Source organism: Ostrea edulis, chromosome 8 (assembly GCF_947568905.1).
Source record: "Ostrea edulis chromosome 8, xbOstEdul1.1, whole genome shotgun sequence".
Lineage (NCBI taxonomy): Eukaryota > Metazoa > Mollusca > Bivalvia > Ostreida > Ostreidae > Ostrea > Ostrea edulis.
This window is the reverse complement of record NC_079171.1, coordinates 44,936,047-44,950,427: the sequence shown is the minus strand read 5'-3', so window position 1 is coordinate 44,950,427 and position 14,381 is coordinate 44,936,047. Positions and strand designations below refer to the sequence as shown.

Genomic DNA, 14,381 nt, shown 5'->3' with positions numbered 1-14,381 from the left:
CCCCTTTCGTTTTCACGATATGGACATTCCAAGGCGCCCGAAGGTCAGGTCAAAACAGGTGACTCTGATATTAATCACTGACAAAGAAAACGTCTAGATACCCAGGAATTAATTAGATACACTGACGGAGAATGAACGGACGAGTTGTTTCAGTGCTCTCAGAGTGTCGTAGTATCATGGTGTATGTAACTAAGCGTACTAATAAATATATTGGTTAATTAAATATTGTTCAACGTCTCTCTCAAAAATCTTTCACTCATATGGAGACGAGCAGATAAATATATGTATATGTACATTGTATAGGTAACTAAGCGTGCATAGAAGTATGTGTACATTGTATAGAGAAATACGATCTTTTTTTTCATTATATGTTTGTTTTTACTTAAATCAACACGTATAGCTAAATATATTGTTCTTTGGGAAATGGTAATTTGTTCATATTTATGAAATGAATAGAATTTGATTAAAATATTGAAGGGACGATAGAAGGACGAGATACTGCAACGTTTCCTCGTATGGAAAAAAAGCACTCTGAAAATATGATAAATCGCATACAAGTTACTCGGGTACTTTTATTCATGCATTATGAGTCAATGCCCTATCAAAACGCAGTCCACAAGTAAGATTTTTAAAGTAAAATATTGAATGCACTTCTTCTCAATAAACAGTGTGGAGTCCTTGAATTTGTAACCTGAATTGAGGATTTTTTTTTTTTTAAATTACAACGGGAATGTAAATATTTTCGAGTAGATCGTCATCCTTTGAGTTTCGAAATCGGTTTTCCCCAAAACAGCTACCTGCCAAAATCAACATGCGATCTCCATGGACACTTTGATACGCACTTAATTTCGGCATTTAAGTGAAGAAAGATCCTCACTTGTGACGAGACTACACCGTAATCCGGGTATTTGACATTGAACCAATCTTATTTCGGAGCTGGAGTACATTTAGAAGGTAAAACATAATCGATGAAAATAAGTGCTTTGATTTTTTAAAAATACATCTAAAGGATTTTATTACTAACCTAACAATGCTGAATAAGGCTCTTGCTGTAAGTTTCAATCGCATTTACAATTATCAGTTTGATTTTGTAAAACATGGATATATCATTAGAACGGTAATCAATCATTAGAAAATGTAAAATTTATTTATCAAGCGCTATCGCAAAGGAAAGTTAACGCATTAGCAATCTTTACATAAGTGAGGTCAGGACCTTATCAGAGAAGTTTTAAAGTGAGATTATAAGTGGTGGATCCAGAGGCAAGGGATTACACTCCCCTTAATTGAACGTTTTAAACCAAAATGGTCATTTTTTGGCATTTGAGGGTTCCTAATTCTCCGGCCCTTTCATGGAAAATGTATAAACTGGGGTCGCAACACCCCCATTACATGTACGTTTGACTCTCATAAGCTAATGACCCTAAGATGACTTTCACGGATTTGTTTTTTGTTGTTGTTATTTTTATTCATGTTTAAATGGATACGTTTAGTACCATATAACCCTCTGGAAGCACATTGATAATTAATTGCTATTGCAGTCTCTGTATATTTCTATATACATGTTGTTATCCGGGGCATGCCACTGATAAAAATACGTGTAGATACTGTCTGCTAGAAATACGTGTATTGTCTGTTAGAAATACGTGTATTGTCTGTTAGAAATACGTGTATTGTCTGTTAAAAATACGTGTAGATATTGTCTGGTAGATAAACGTATATTGTCTGTTAGAAATACGTGTATTGTCTGTTAAAAATACGTGTAGATATTGTCTGCTAGATATGCGTGTATTGTCTGTTAGAAATATGTGTATTGTCTGTTAGAAATACGTGTAAATATTGTCTGCTAAAATTACGTGTATTGTCTGTTAGAAATACGTGTAGATATTGTCTGTTAGAAATACGTGTATTGTCTGTTAGAAATACGTGTAGATATTGTCTGTTAGAAATACGTGTAGATATTGTCTGGTAAATAAATGTATATTGTCTGTTAGAAATACCTGTATTGTCTGTTAAAAATACGTGTAGATATTGTCTGTTAGAAATACGTGTATTGTCTGTTAGAAATACGTGTATTGTCTGTTAGAAATACGTGTAGATATTGTCTGCTAAAATTACGTGTATTGTCTGTTAGAAATACGTGTAGATATTGTCTGTTAGAAATACGTGTAGATATTGTCTGTTAGAAATACGTGTAGATATTGTCTGCTAGAAATTCGTGTAGATATTGTCTGCTAGAAATACGTGTATTGTCTGTTAGAAATACGTGTATTGTCTGTTAGAAATACGTGTATATATTGTCTGTTAGAAATACGTGTATATATTGTCTGTTAGAAATACGTGTAGATATTGTCTGCTAGAAATACGTGTATTGTCTGTTAGAAATACGTGTATTGTCTGTTAGAAATACGTGTAGATATTGTCTGCTAAAAATACGTGTAGATATTGTCTGCTAGAAATACGTGTATTGTCTGTTAGAAATACGTGTAGATATTGTCTGTTAGAAATACGTGTAGATATTGTCTGCTAAAAATACGTGTAGATATTGTCTCCCTGAAGTCACTTGAAAATCATAAGAAACACTCAGCTTAATATTGCCGGTAAAAAAGGGGAGCGTATATATTTCTTGTGTCAAATTTCGAGAAATAGCTACTTGTTTGCTGCCTGAATGTTTATGTAAATATCACTATAGTCTTATCCATTCTTAGAGCCGACTTTAGTATTGACGGTTTTTGGGGGAGGGGGTTGTGGGGGATCCAAATTAGAATCCTTGAAGAATTGAAACTTTATACAATGATTTTTCATCTCAAAGTCAAAATGCATAAATCCGCTAAGATGAAAAGAGAGGATATACTGAATTTATGTAGTTCAATGTAGCATCTATTTTCAACATGGAAGTCTTAAAAAAGTAAAACTAGGTACAGTTAAGATACTAACTACTCCCATAGGTTATCAGTGTGATTAAGACTAGGTCTTCAATCTTGGTCCCCTTTTCGTCTCCCGACATAAAAAAGGGGAGTGGGATTGAAGGTCTGGTTTTAATCAGACTGCTATGATTTGGATTGTGTGTGTACGGGGGGGGGGGGGGGGGGGGGGGGGGGGGGGGCTCTAGAGAATGAGAACCTCAAAACGAGGTTAAATAGTAACATTTCAAAGATTAATCTAAGTGAAAAGGTTCAGTTCTTTCTTTTTCTTGCAAAATGTTTGTTCTTTCAATATCAGATAAATTTTATATAGCGCATTATATCAAACAAATTACTTTTATTTTTTTTTTTATGTTTGATAATTAAAACATACATAAGCTGTGACAGTTTATATATGTTAGAATCTAAAAAGCTAATTTGTAAATGAGTTTTAAGACTTTAAAAAAAATTGGGCCTTTTTTGTGGGCAGGCAATATTTTTATGCTAGTCTTTTTGCATGTGTATGCAATAGGGGGTCATCTTGTTAGACCCCCTATCGGATGTTTTTATTTTGTGTATATACATGTATATTCTCTTTCTCAATGTTAATTTTATAGATGTATGTAACAGGGGTCTAGTCATTTGCAGCATATGATCTTAACGACCCCCTGTACTGTATATACTTTTCGTCATTTACTAAATAAATGACATTTTCTATTTTCAAATTTGTTCTGATTTGCCTGCTGTGAGCAAAATACGAGTGCAATCCACTTGGCTAGTGCTTTTGAGCTAAGGATCATAAAAAAAATTGCAAGAGATGTTTACTTTTTGATGTCATCTGGAAGGTCGTTGTAGAGATGTGCTGCGAGTTGGCGTTGTCCATATTTATTTTTTCTGATTTTTTGGCACCACCAGTCGCGATTTGTGGTATCTAAACAATATATTTCCAATTATAAAGACGCGTTGAAACACCATTTCAGATATTTAATTATTTAAAATACGCGTACAGAAATCCGTGTTAATAAGACTCCTACATATAAAACGTTCAAATTGTGGACCCATATCGCAACTGGCGAAACACACCACGGTGTAAAGGCATAACGGTCACTTTCCGTTGAAACGGGCACTGCTAGAAAAATCAATGGACACTTTCCATTGAATAATAGAGTCTTCAAAAACTGAGGACTCTTGCCGAAAAGGGAAGCGCTAGGTTTTTTTTAACTCGACTTCCACGTAATATCAGCGGTATTACCCTATATTAAGGAGGTATTGTTCATCGGGATGCATTTGTTATTTTTGCCTACACGTATTACACATTATAATTGGACCAAACATGCTGTCACATAGATAAGGTTCCGCATAAACATATTTATTACAGATTGATAAATCTTACTTGTTACATCGAACACGTGGTTACTATTTATAGATTCAAGCATGATTAACAGGTTCTGTTTTTCAGTCATTCGAGCTCGACTTTACACTGTTCGTACGCTGTACAATTTCCAATTCCGAAATCGATTTGTTGGGCATGGACACGGACTCTAATAACCCTGTTAATCCTTGTACAGATATAACAGATACTTTCAATTTAAGTGTTATTTGAAATCCTATTTGGATTTGTCACTCAGTTCCTTAAAGAAAGAACTCTCGGACAGTAGGAAGGTCAGGAAATTGACCTACAGAGGAAACGTATAGACATAGCTTCCTTTAAAAATGTCAAATTCATTTTGACTTTAACGAAGAAATAATTTAAGACGTACAAAAATTACAGAAAAAGGTGAAGGTCAACAAATGCCGTAAAGTGTATGTGAAAACTTTGTCAAGGCGCAACAAGCTGATTCCAATCACCGACAACTCACCAGCAGGTTGGGCTACCGTTAACCAGTATGATCATAATGATATCGCGTCGGATTCTGACGATGACAGAAAATTGCGTCAGGCCGAAATCAGAGCTTTACGAGCCATTAAGGAAAAGAAGCACTTCCAGCCGCATAACAAAACACGCCCCTCTGGTTACAGTGCTCCTCAGTCCATTTCTGGTAATACTCCTGCAGCGGCCAGATGCCAGCAGCAGCTTTTCCGTGGCTTCTAGAAAAGACGACAACCCTCAGCCTACGATATCTGCTTCCACTGTAAATCCGCTGGGCATTGGAGGAAATATTGCCCCCTTTTCAGTGCTGGCAACCAACAAAACAATGCAGGATCCTCTAGCAAATGATAAGTATGCCAATGCTGATCTCATGATAGATGAATGCTACATGTCTAGCAAGAATACCGATTTTGATATCGTATTTGAACATCAGATATATCTGAACAATTTTCAAAGTTCCCACAATTGTTAAGAAGTCAAACATCGCTTGAAAAATTTGGACATTTATCATCGCATCTAATTTCATTATTAGTACTATAAGGTTGTGTAATTCCTTGCATTATACTACCGAAACAAATATGTATGAAAACTAACAAGTCTGATTTGCTTAATACCGAATTTCTTTCGGATGCTGTTTTGGATATGTTAGAGACTGGGTGTATTTTGCAAGTCCCATTCAAGCCTGTTGTTGTAAATCCGCTTAGTATACCAATGATCAGTTCGGTTGATTTTGTATTTGAGCGTTTTGTACAAGTTCACGAGAAGAGACCAAGTAAAATTTGAGGATTGGAAGGTTGCCAGACAGTATCTTCAATAAGGGTGTTATATGTTCAACTCCAAAGTCTGGCTAACATCATACTGATATATGTTCATCCTAAAAAAAAATTCTGAGTATTCTCGTGGGAAAGTTCTTTTTACGTTTTTACTGTCTTACCATTCGGCCTTAGTTGAGCGCCTTACATATTTACTAAGTGTTTGAGATGAGGAGTTAAATATTTGAGGCAATCGGGTATCAATATAGTTTTATATTTAGACGATGGATTAGGAATGGTACAATCCTACGAGAAAGGTGTTTCAGAAAGCGTATTTGTTAAAGATTCTTTGGAATGTTCCGGGGTTTTTAGTAAATTCTAAAAAATCAGTTTTTCGGCCATATCAAAACTTAGAATCGCTCGAGTTGTTATGGAAATCTTTTGTTTGTCTATTGCAGACAAACGTATTCAAGATTAAACAAAAGAACTACGCACGCTGACTCTGAATCCCCGCCTACATTTTCAATTCGTATGTTTTAAAGAGCTTTACAATTTTGCTAATAACTTTTTAAAATGCAAAGTAGAATCTATTACTAATTGACTTTGATACCAGTGTTAGTTAATTAATTGCTCTAAATTTCAACTCCTTTTGATTAGGGGGGTAGAAAATTATGTTCCTTAAAACCGGATTATAAAACGTCATATATTTTTTAATTCTTATTGATATCAATAACCATTTCATTTGTTAAACTACTTTATATTATTGAGTAAAAAAACCGGTTAATCTGCATTTCTTACACTTTAACCTGCTTAATGGCAATTTATAATACCTGCAAAAAGGAATTTGTATTTCATGGGGGGGGGGTTAAAATATTTTCCGTTTTCCATTGATTCCTATGGTGAAATACGTGACTTTAATCCAAATTATAGAGTTATCTCTCTTTATTTTGTCAAATAAATGAACTATGAAAATTCATATAAATATCTATATTGAGAAAAAAAACCTAAAAAAAAAAAAACCCTCATTATTGTACGATAACTTGTAAAAATTGACCAGAAGGTAGGCGGCTAAACAATTACATGTATATCGTTTGCAGTTCTTCAGCAGATTTGTTTCACAGACTGCCGCATATTACCGCTAGACAATATGCCCAGTTTACGAGAAGGATTATTTCTATGGGCCCGGTCATTGGCAACGTCAGTAGACGTATGACTCGGAAGTGCTAAGAATTGATAGAGTCTAGGTCTTCATGGGACAGTTTAATATGGGGTTATAAATGAACTTGTGTTTTGGTCAAATAATTTAGAAAATTACAACTGTCGCTGCTCTAAACATTCGCTATTTTGTGTACAAATTCTACTTCCGTAGCGGCCGGAGCAGTTTGTCATTTTCAGGTACACAATAGTTCTTCCAAAGTAATTTTTCAAAGATAGAAAGTGCACAAAGTTCTAATTGGCAGGACCTCGGGTTAATCATCTTGCTTTGGTTTTTTTTTTTACAAGAGCAATGAGCGGTAAATATGTGAAAAATATTCACCGATAGTAATAACTGTGTTTATATCGTGCAAAGCGGCAGTAAAGAAAGTACGTTACGGGATTTAGCTTTTTTATTTTTCCTTTGTGTTTGCGAAAAAGAATTTCATTAGAAATTGCTTGGATCCCTAGAACATCGAATGTTCAAGCAGATTATTTAAGTAAATTGGTTGACAATGATGACTATTTTTTCTCTCAGGGATTTTGTGAGTTTATCAATGATTTGTGGGGTCCTTCTACAGTGGACAGATTCGCTGCCGCAACTGTCAATGCTGGTGACCGCGCGTTTACGTAACACGGCAGGTGGAGGTCAGATAATGCCAAAGATGGCTATGTTCATAAACATATTCATTCTTTATCATCAGTTTTTAAGTCATAAAAGGGTATTTGGTGCTTTCGTAAATATTTGAATAAAATAGTGTGTATTATATATTTTTTCTATTCCTTTCCCTCTTTCTTTGTGTTTCGAAATGTGCAAGTCTCGGAGGAATTAGCCGTAAGAAGTGTTGTTATGATTTTGAATCGGGTAGTAGATATCTTATGTTCGTTTGAGACTGGGTCGAATAAGAACATGAACATATTTATTGCAGGTTGATAAATCTAACATGTTACATCGAACACGTGGTTGCTATTTATAGTTTGTGAAGGGATTCAGGCGTGTCATACCAGTAAGACCGCTTATGAGCATGATTAGCAGGTTCTGTTTTTCAGTCACTCGAGCTCAAGACTGTGCTTTTCGCATGGTGTACACCGTCCACCCACTCTCTCACATTGATATTGTTTTGCAATGCAGAAAGGCAGATGGTGATATATATGCACTTATCATGGATAAATGTGCAAGTCTTGGAGCAATTACCCGTAAAAACTGTCATGATTTTGAATCAGGAAGTAAATATTTTATGCTCGTTTGAGACTGGGTCGAATACGAACATAAAATGAAGATATCTACTTTGAATTGGTAATATCACGATAGAAGATAGCCATAGATATTGACTTGCAAATACAAGAAATTTAGCAATGCTAATGATTTTCAAAACTACTGTAATTCCTACAAAAACAGACTATTTCCTTTTAGAGGCAACGGTCTCTTTCTGTCACAAACTATGTGTCACCTGGCATTTTCAGACTTTGTTGCTATACACGCTTTCTCTATTGACCTTTTCCCGTGGGGATCCGGGTTAGAATAGGTCCTCAGTACCCCCTTGCTTTTCGTAAGAGGCGACTAAATGGAGCGGTCCTTCGGATGAGACCGCAAAAACCGAGGTTCCGTGTCACAGCACTGAGCAGGTGTGGCACGATAAAGATCCCTCCCTGCTCAAAAACCGTAAGCGCCGAGCATAGGCCTAAATTTTGCAGTCCTTCACCGGCAGTGGTAACGTCTCCATATGGGTGAAATATTCTCGACAGGTGCGTTAAACAATATTTAATCAATCAATCTCTGTTGACCTTTGGGACACACACACAATATTACAGAAAGGAAGTCTTCTTTGTGGTTGGATAAGTCTATAAGAGGAAAATATAATAACGACACAAATACATGCAATGTACGAAATCCTAAAATTATAACATGTGTATGAATCTTGCGGAGCAAATTGTAACGCATCTAGGAAAAGAAAACCCACAGAAAGAAAATAGGGGAGTCTATTTGACCAAACTCAATCTGACCAATCAGGAATATTATGAATGCAAGGTGAAGATAACGAACAGTGATCAATCTCATAACTCCTACAAGCAATACAAAATAGATAGTTGGGCAAACACGGACCCCTGGACACACCAGAGGTGGGATCAGGTGCCCAGGAGGAGTAAGCATCCCCTGTTGATACCTGGTGTAGTTAACCGTGTGAAAAAGAGGAATTTGTACGTCTTCTAACGTTAATCAAAGGCGATAGGTTTCCGTAGGAAAAAAATCCTTAAGGTTTAGCGATGTTCCAATTGCAGCGTGCTATCATTCAGGGTTACACGTGGCCGTATAAGTCGCTGGGTTCAAGATCATAGCGGCTAACTTAGCTGCTAGGCTAAATATCTAGGTCTACTGAACGCACTGTATGAAATAACGCTAGTTATCCCTACGCAGGACTCGCCTAGATATTCGTTTCATTTCACAGTACTACCTAGCACTATGTAGCTACTACGATCCCGAAGACCTGGTTTGTTTACTGGACTCGGTAATATATGTATTTTAAGAACAAAAGATAAAAAAGTCTTGTTTGGTTTGTGAAAAACAGCGGTTAAAGTTATCTATTCATTTGCATAGAGAACTTTACATCGCAACATATTCAAATTTGGCTTATTTTAGTGGTTAGATAGCTTTCCGCTAAAATTACACCCACCAAATATGCACACAAATGCGATTGCAATATTAACTCTTCCATGTCCTCCAAAATTTATTCCGCGAAAATTATTAGCATACCTTTGAGCAATCAAATCGTCAAATTTTAGACCCGAGGAAAACACCCGCTATATGGTATTCACATCAGCAACGCTCAATAAAAGAATAATTTAATGTATCTATGTTTTGAAATGGGTATCAGTTTTGAAGATATGCTTAACTTTTAAAATGAGAAACAAAATTCCAGCTTGTGAACATCAATATCTATATCCTTCAATGCAGGAAATATTTCTTCCCAGAAAAGGGAGAGTTATTGAAGAACGCAAAATAGCAAAAATGACCTATTGTTTTTATATTTTTAATAATCAAACCAAGGGGTGGGTGGGTTGTAAAGTCCATAACGCCCCCTCTAAATGTGACCCTATTGTTGCCAGATTTATACCACGGGATTATGTACATGGATGAAGCCTAAACTTACTTTTTTATTTAAACCAGGAAAACAAATTAGCTTCAAAACACATTTTTATTTCAACCCAGAATATTAGAACACGTGTCTATGGTCCACATATTGTAGTGCTTTACTGAATAAAGCTATGGGATTCAAAGCTATAGAAATATACGGTAAATGAAGATCTGTACGTATCCGATGTCCACATCATTAAGTGTCCGTTTCTTTATAATTGTCAAAAAATAACGTATACACTACTAGATTTAAAACATAATATTCGGCGAAGTATCTGTAATTCGATATGATACGCCTGTCGAAGCTAAGGAAATTCCAGTTTATAGGTAAATTCCATCCAAAATGTGAAACAATGTCAGTGTTCCACGTGTGCGAGATGGAAATTATATTTATCATAAGGGTATCGTTATGAAATGAAAACAAATCCCAGTTTTAACATTGAGATAAACTCCGATCAGGGTATGGGGTCCACAGCGGGTGTGACGGGTCGACAGGGGATGCTTACTCCTCCCAGGCACCTGATCCCACCTCTGGTGTGTCCAGGGGCCCGTGTTTGCCCAAATATCTATTTTGTATTGTTTGTAGGAGTTATGAGATTGATCACTGTTCGATTGATCATCAATATAAACTACATTTCTGCATGGAAGTTACTATTCACTTGCTTGTTACATGTTTACGTATGATGCAGAAACGGCAGTTTCATCTGAAAGTGTCCATCGCTTTTCTCTGAAAGTGACCCGTTTCAATAGAAAGTGTCCGTGATGCCTACATACCATGATTACGCCATGTTGTTTTCAATGTTTTTATGAAATTTCGTTAAACACATGCTAGCCGTAATATGCTATATAGGTTAAAAATGATATATTTAACGGTTAAACGACTAAACACTAAATCGGTCATGTTTTTTCTTCTTTCGTTTTTGCATTTCTAGTAGAAAGAGTATCTTTTAATAGATATTTCATATTATACTTTATACTTCAAAAACGTCTACATATATATTCTTAGCATTTTTCTTATGCATGTAATCATCATCATCATCTCATCACCATTATTAAAATACATGTATCCATGTAACATTTTATTACAGAAATGGAAACAAGGCGTTTGGTCCCAATCTCAATGTTGATTGCCGTTGTTATGGGAACAGAATATAATTGCCCATCAACCCAGCAATGCACGTGTACATCACGGGGAAAGAAAGTTTACGTCGACTGCTCCAACCGTGGTCTCCAAACGTCACCTACTTTTCCTGATGATGTCATTGCCATAAATTTTGCCAGGAATAAATTTTCGGAGATGCCCCAGAATCTTCCTAGGACATTGATGTACTTGGACATGTCCCATAACAATTTACAGCACTTAAACCAATCTTCACTGTCCAGGTATGGACAACTTAAACACTTCAGCGTTTCACAGAACAAACTATCCGAAGTTCACATAGGCACGTTCAAGAGGAATTCAAAAATTGAACATCTTGACGTTTCGAAGAACGATGTTCTCACCATTGATGTCATATACAACATATCGATAGACCTGAAAAATTCAAAGATCGAAACGCTGAATTTCGAAAAACTTCATTGCACTTATGGAGTGAGTCACATAGTCACTGTTGACCATGTCGTTAATTTGAAACAAACTAATTTACTTGAACTTAATTTAGCATCAAACAGAATAAATAGTTTGGAATTGGGTGTGCTCACGTCTCTACCGAGATCTTTGCGTATCCTTAATTTGTCAGATAATGTGTTGAGCTTTGGACTGTATATCATGGAGTTCGCAGTTTTGCACAATCTGGAGATATTGAATATCAGCTACCAATCATCTTTTCACCAAGTCGGCATGGATGGCGATTTCTTTAAAAAATGCAACGATGCACGAAAACCTCCAATATTTAGACTGGATGCGCATGTCTCAGGAACTAAGCATAATAACCAAACAATTCCATTAAGCGAATTAAGTTTAGGAAAGGATAATGTTGGAGGGTGGATTAAAAATTACACGATTTATTTACCTGAAAATCTGCGTTATCTTTACTATCATGATAATCTGTATAAAATGTCTTTACCTAAATTTCCCCTTGGAAAGAAAAACAAATTAACGCACATTTTTGGGCAAAGAAACATTCTATATGAGTTGATTGGCCCAATCACCGGCGTGGATCATGTTCAATACATTGATCTCTCTGGTAATTTCTGCCGCTACATTGAAAAGTCTTTCCTGAAATCTTTCAAGACTCTTAGAAACTTAAATCTGTCAAACAATGCACTTGGGCAGGTGTTTGAAAAAGACACCAACGGCGAACTTTTTTCCGAACAATATCAGCTGACGTCCCTCGATCTGTCTTCTAACAGAATCGTTCGCCTTCCTGCGAAAATATTTCAAAATAATTACAACATCATATACATGAATTTGAGTTATAATTCCATGACTGAGTTTCACGTACAAATTAATCACATGAAAAACTTATCCTTAGTTGATTTATCTTACAACCAGCTGTCTAGTCTCAAATCATCCACCAGAGACGCTTTAGATACGGTATCTCGTGGCAGAGTAGTGAACGTCAATTTAATTGGAAACAACTTGAAATGTTCATGTGAAAATTTAGATTTTCTGAAATGGATGCAAGACTCAGAGACACTAAAATTTGTGTTCTTTGGAAATTATACCTGCGCATTTGGAAATTCATCAAATTTCCCTATGAGTGATATCGATATCCTTTTACAGAGCTTGGAGAAGAAATGTTCCTCATATACACTTGTTATAGTGGTTATGACGTCACTAATCATTATTTCAACGACTTTATTACTAAGTCGCATTATATATAGATATCGATGGAAGCTCCGTTACATGTACTATGTTGCCAGAGAAAAATATCAAGGTCGTGTCAACATCGATGACGCCAATTGTCCAGGTTCATATCGATACCACGCGTTTATTTCATACGCGGATCTTGATAGAACCTTTGTGATCAGGCTTGCTAAAATCCTTGAGAAGGAGTATAATCTACGATTGTGTATTCATCATAGAGATTTTATTCCCGGGACAGGAATCGCTGAAAACATTACAAACGCCATTCACAACAGCAGACAAACAGTGTGTATTATGACGTCACATTTCCTAACATCATACTGGTGCATGTTTGAACTTAACATGGCGCGAATGGAAGCGATTTATTCTCGTAACGGTGAAAATGTTCTGTTTCTAATAGCATTACAAAGCAGAGTTATGAGAGATCTTCCTCTTCATTTGATGGACCTTGTTGAAAGTAAATCATATTTAGAGTACCCGGAAGGAGAGACGGAAGAAGAAACTGCAGCGTTTAGAGCAAAACTTGGAGAGACATTAAAATGCGGAGATGATGTGTAATCGTAAAGCTTTTTAACATCTTACAAATATACTTTATAACAATAGGGTTGATAATCTTTGAAAAGCATTTCAAAATACCCAGGCATTTTCAGTCATGTGTATAGTGTACATATTGTGAAAATGTCTCATAACTCCTATTAAGAGTAAAATTAAGAGAGAGAGAGAGAGAGAGAGAGAGAGAGAGAGCAAACACGAACACCGAGATACATTTTGGTATCAGGTGCATTGAAGGAGGAAGGATTCACTGTCGACCGGTTATATTGTAGTGTGTTGAAACCTTGAATGTCTATATAGTTAAGCGGAGAACAGCTGACACAGTGTTGTATCATATTTTTAGTAAAAGCAGTATCTGCTGTCTCTGTATAGTTAATACTTCCGGTCTGAAGAGTGTCAAATATCACGACGATAACGCACATTGATCAATCTCATAACTCCTATAAGCAATACAAAATAGAGAGTTGGGCAAACATGGACCCTTGGATATACCAAACGTGGGATCAGGTGCTAAGGAGTAAGAATCACCTATCAACCGTCCACACCCGCCGTGAGCCCTATATCTTCATCAAGTAAACAGTTATCTGTAGTCAACATCAGTGTGCGAAGAACGGCCTTGCAATCGGTATGAAATACAACATTTGACCTAATGGTAGGTTATATTGGCAAACTAAATCGTTATAACGACCATAGAATTTGCGAGATGCTGACTTTAAACGATACTCTTGAAAACCCTGCACTATCAACTTGTTTGTCGGTAGCCTGCTTCTATTTAAAAACTGACCATACGCAGAACAAGCTCTTCGGTATCGAATCAGTTGAGAGATGTAAAGACCATATGCAGGTGATATTTGAATTTGGGAAGTTGATGATGGAGAAAGTGAAATCATCCCGTTTGTCATAAAGTTGAGTTGTTAGCTGGTCGTTAATATCTACTTTCAATAAAATATCTAAGTATGAAGCAGAAGTGGACGACTCTGTTATGTCTTTTTTTTCGGCATCACAGGGATAATCGAATTGACATATGAATGAAAATTATTATTCTTAATATATAATACGTCGTCGATATATATATAAATATTAAAATGGAGGCCACAACAAGACATTTTTCTTCTCACGTTGAAGTTTTTAAATAAATTCTGCTTGATAAGAATATAAAAACAGGTCAGCT

General features: G+C 36.0%; 1 protein-coding gene across 1 annotated transcript; it reads left to right on the top strand.

The window, feature by feature from the left end:
• Positions 1 to 883: 883 nt before the first annotated feature.
• LOC125661335 (toll-like receptor 4) lies at positions 884 to 13,364 on the top strand. The gene is made up of 2 exons (XM_056146231.1): positions 884 to 954; positions 10,938 to 13,364. The coding sequence occupies exon 2, from the start codon at positions 10,940 to 10,942 to the stop codon at positions 13,214 to 13,216; it is 2,277 nt and encodes a 758-aa protein (XP_056002206.1). The 5' UTR covers positions 884 to 954; positions 10,938 to 10,939; the 3' UTR covers positions 13,217 to 13,364.
• Positions 13,365 to 14,381: the final 1,017 nt, after the last annotated feature.

Excerpts from the sequence above, each read along its gene's own strand:
- LOC125661335 (XM_056146231.1), top strand. The coding sequence starts at position 10,940 with ATGGAAACAAGGCGTTTGGTCCCAATCTCAATGTTGATTGCCGTTGTT.